Source organism: Trichechus manatus, unplaced genomic scaffold (genome assembly GCF_000243295.1).
Source record: "Trichechus manatus latirostris isolate Lorelei unplaced genomic scaffold, TriManLat1.0 scaffold00050, whole genome shotgun sequence".
Taxonomy (NCBI): Eukaryota; Metazoa; Chordata; class Mammalia; order Sirenia; family Trichechidae; genus Trichechus; species Trichechus manatus.
The window spans coordinates 13,803,824-13,805,784 of NW_004443986.1; the positions used below are offsets into that span (position 1 = coordinate 13,803,824).

Genomic DNA, 1,961 nt, shown 5'->3' on the forward strand with positions numbered 1-1,961 from the left:
TGCTCTTTGGAAGTTTTCCCACAGTGGGTCAAGCCTGATAAGAGTTCAGCTCAAGTTGAACACACACATACAAATTATGTGAGCAGTCAGAATTCAAGTGAACACAACTAAAGCCATCTACAAAGTTTTCACATGCAAGGTCAACCATCTCAAGCCAAAGGACTTTTTTTTTTTTTTAATGGAAAGCTTAGGAAACACACAAATCTGTGTTTTAGATTTTTAATGATTTTTAGAACAGAGTTTATTCTTAGCACATGGCTCTTATATAGCCACATCACAATTTGTACAGTTGCACATAGGTCTAAATGCACTCCCCTTGTCCCAAGATTTTGCCCCAAGATAACACAACAATATCTCTATAACAATATTTTAAATAAATGCAAGGAAGGGAAACTAACGTGTCACACCTACCATCAAAGTCTATACATTTTGAGAATTAAATAATCCTGTGAGGTCCACAATGTCTGCTCATTTATTCAGTTCAATACAACCTTGTCTGAGCTGCCTTCATGGGGGAGAGGGAAGTAAGTGAGGTGGGGAAGGGGTCTGTTTTCTTCTGCTTGCCACAAATATACCTGTACATGTCCCCAGTCAGCATGGGTTGTCCAACTGACTTCAGTCATCTCAAAAGTATTTGATGCCAAGTGGCCCTTCTCAGGTACCCAAACCTGGCAGCCTGTTCAGGCCAGCAGGTTGTTCCACCAGCCAGCATCCTGGCCCACTGCCCTCTTTTGGATAGCAACCAGCACACACTCTTACCGGGATAACGTCCTCTTTTTTGTTATCCTTTTCACCAAACTGGGTATTGTTTTGGTGTCTTATGATCCAGGCAGGGAGGAGTGAAAGGGGAAAGGGACAGAAGAAGAGAGGAGAAAAGCAGGTAAGGGGAAGAAAGTGGTCTAGATCTTTATAGAGGATTATATCGAGGAAGAAATGGGTGTGGACACGCTTGAGTGGGGATGAGGATGGGGGCTCTGAGTTTGTGCTTTCCCTGGGTGGCCAGCTGAGGCTGAAGCCGAGTTGGAGGAGCGCATCTTGGTGTTGGGCAGTTTGTGATCTTTCTTCCACTTCATCCTCCGATTCTGAAACCAGATCTTGACCTGGCGCTCGGACAAGCAGAGCGTGTGGGCGATCTCGATGCGGCGCCGCCGGGTCAGGTAGCGGTTAAAGTGGAACTCCTTCTCCAGCTCCAAGACCTGCTGCCGGGTGTAGGCGGTTCGAGAGCGCTTGGGCTCCGCTCCGTTATAACTGGAGTTGACTAAACGCCCAGAACCCCGGAGGAGAAGGCCAAGGAGGAGGGAGTGGAAGAGAGGAGAAAGAAAAGAGGAGGAGAGAGAAAGTGGGGTGGGGAAGAGCAATTGGACATCATCATTACATAATAACCTGACACCAAGTTCACGCAAGATACATAAAACGGCAAAAATGTTTCACAGGCTATTGACAACGAGAAACACCCGAGAGCCATAAAGAATGGTGCTGGGCATTGGGGCTGAAGAAAAGCTTCAAAGACACATGGCCCGAAGCCTCTGCCAGGGCAATTAAATTTATGGGGGCTATAATTACTGCCCTAACAGTTTGGCGTCTCCTAAATCTCCAGATAAAGGGACCCCGGTACAAAAGGGTTCTCACGTTGGAATCAGGCGGCTGGAGCGCACGCACCCACACTCCACTGCAGCCCGGGCCAGATGGGGGCTCCCCTCCTGAGGCCCCCTTCCCCTCGGCCTCTCCTTCCTGACCCCCGCCCCGACCCTCGAACCCGGGCTCGGCCCGGCCCACCCTCCCCGCACCTCCCGGGCGGTGCCACGTACCCGCGCTGACATGGATCTTCTTCATCCAGGGGTACACCACGGGCTCCTTGCCCTTCAGGCCTGGCGGGCTCTTGTCGGCCAGGAGCATCGGGCACGCGGGGGCGCTACCCCCTGCCGGGGCGCCCGGGGTGGCTGGGGCCGCCTCGCAGCGGC

At 51.3% G+C, this 1,961-nt stretch overlaps 1 protein-coding gene across 1 annotated transcript; it reads right to left on the minus strand.

Moving 5' to 3' along the window:
* Positions 1-211: 211 nt before the first annotated feature.
* On the minus strand, positions 212-1,953 carry HOXA4 (homeobox A4). Its single transcript, XM_004377478.1, has 2 exons — positions 1,809-1,953; positions 212-1,258 (listed from the first exon to the last, which is right to left on the minus strand). The coding sequence occupies exons 1-2, from the start codon at positions 1,894-1,896 to the stop codon at positions 918-920; spliced, it is 429 nt and encodes a 142-aa protein (XP_004377535.1). The 5' UTR covers positions 1,897-1,953; the 3' UTR covers positions 212-917.
* Positions 1,954-1,961: the final 8 nt, after the last annotated feature.

Bases quoted from the DNA above. Each gene is read 5' to 3' on its own strand.
- HOXA4 (XM_004377478.1), bottom strand. From the start codon at position 1,896: ATGCTCCTGGCCGACAAGAGCCCGCCAGGCCTGAAGGGCAAGGAGCCC. The intron at 1,259-1,808 runs GTACGTGGCACC...CTGGGCGTTTAG, and splicing joins GAAGATCCATGTCAGCGCGG to TCAACTCCAGTTATAACGGA.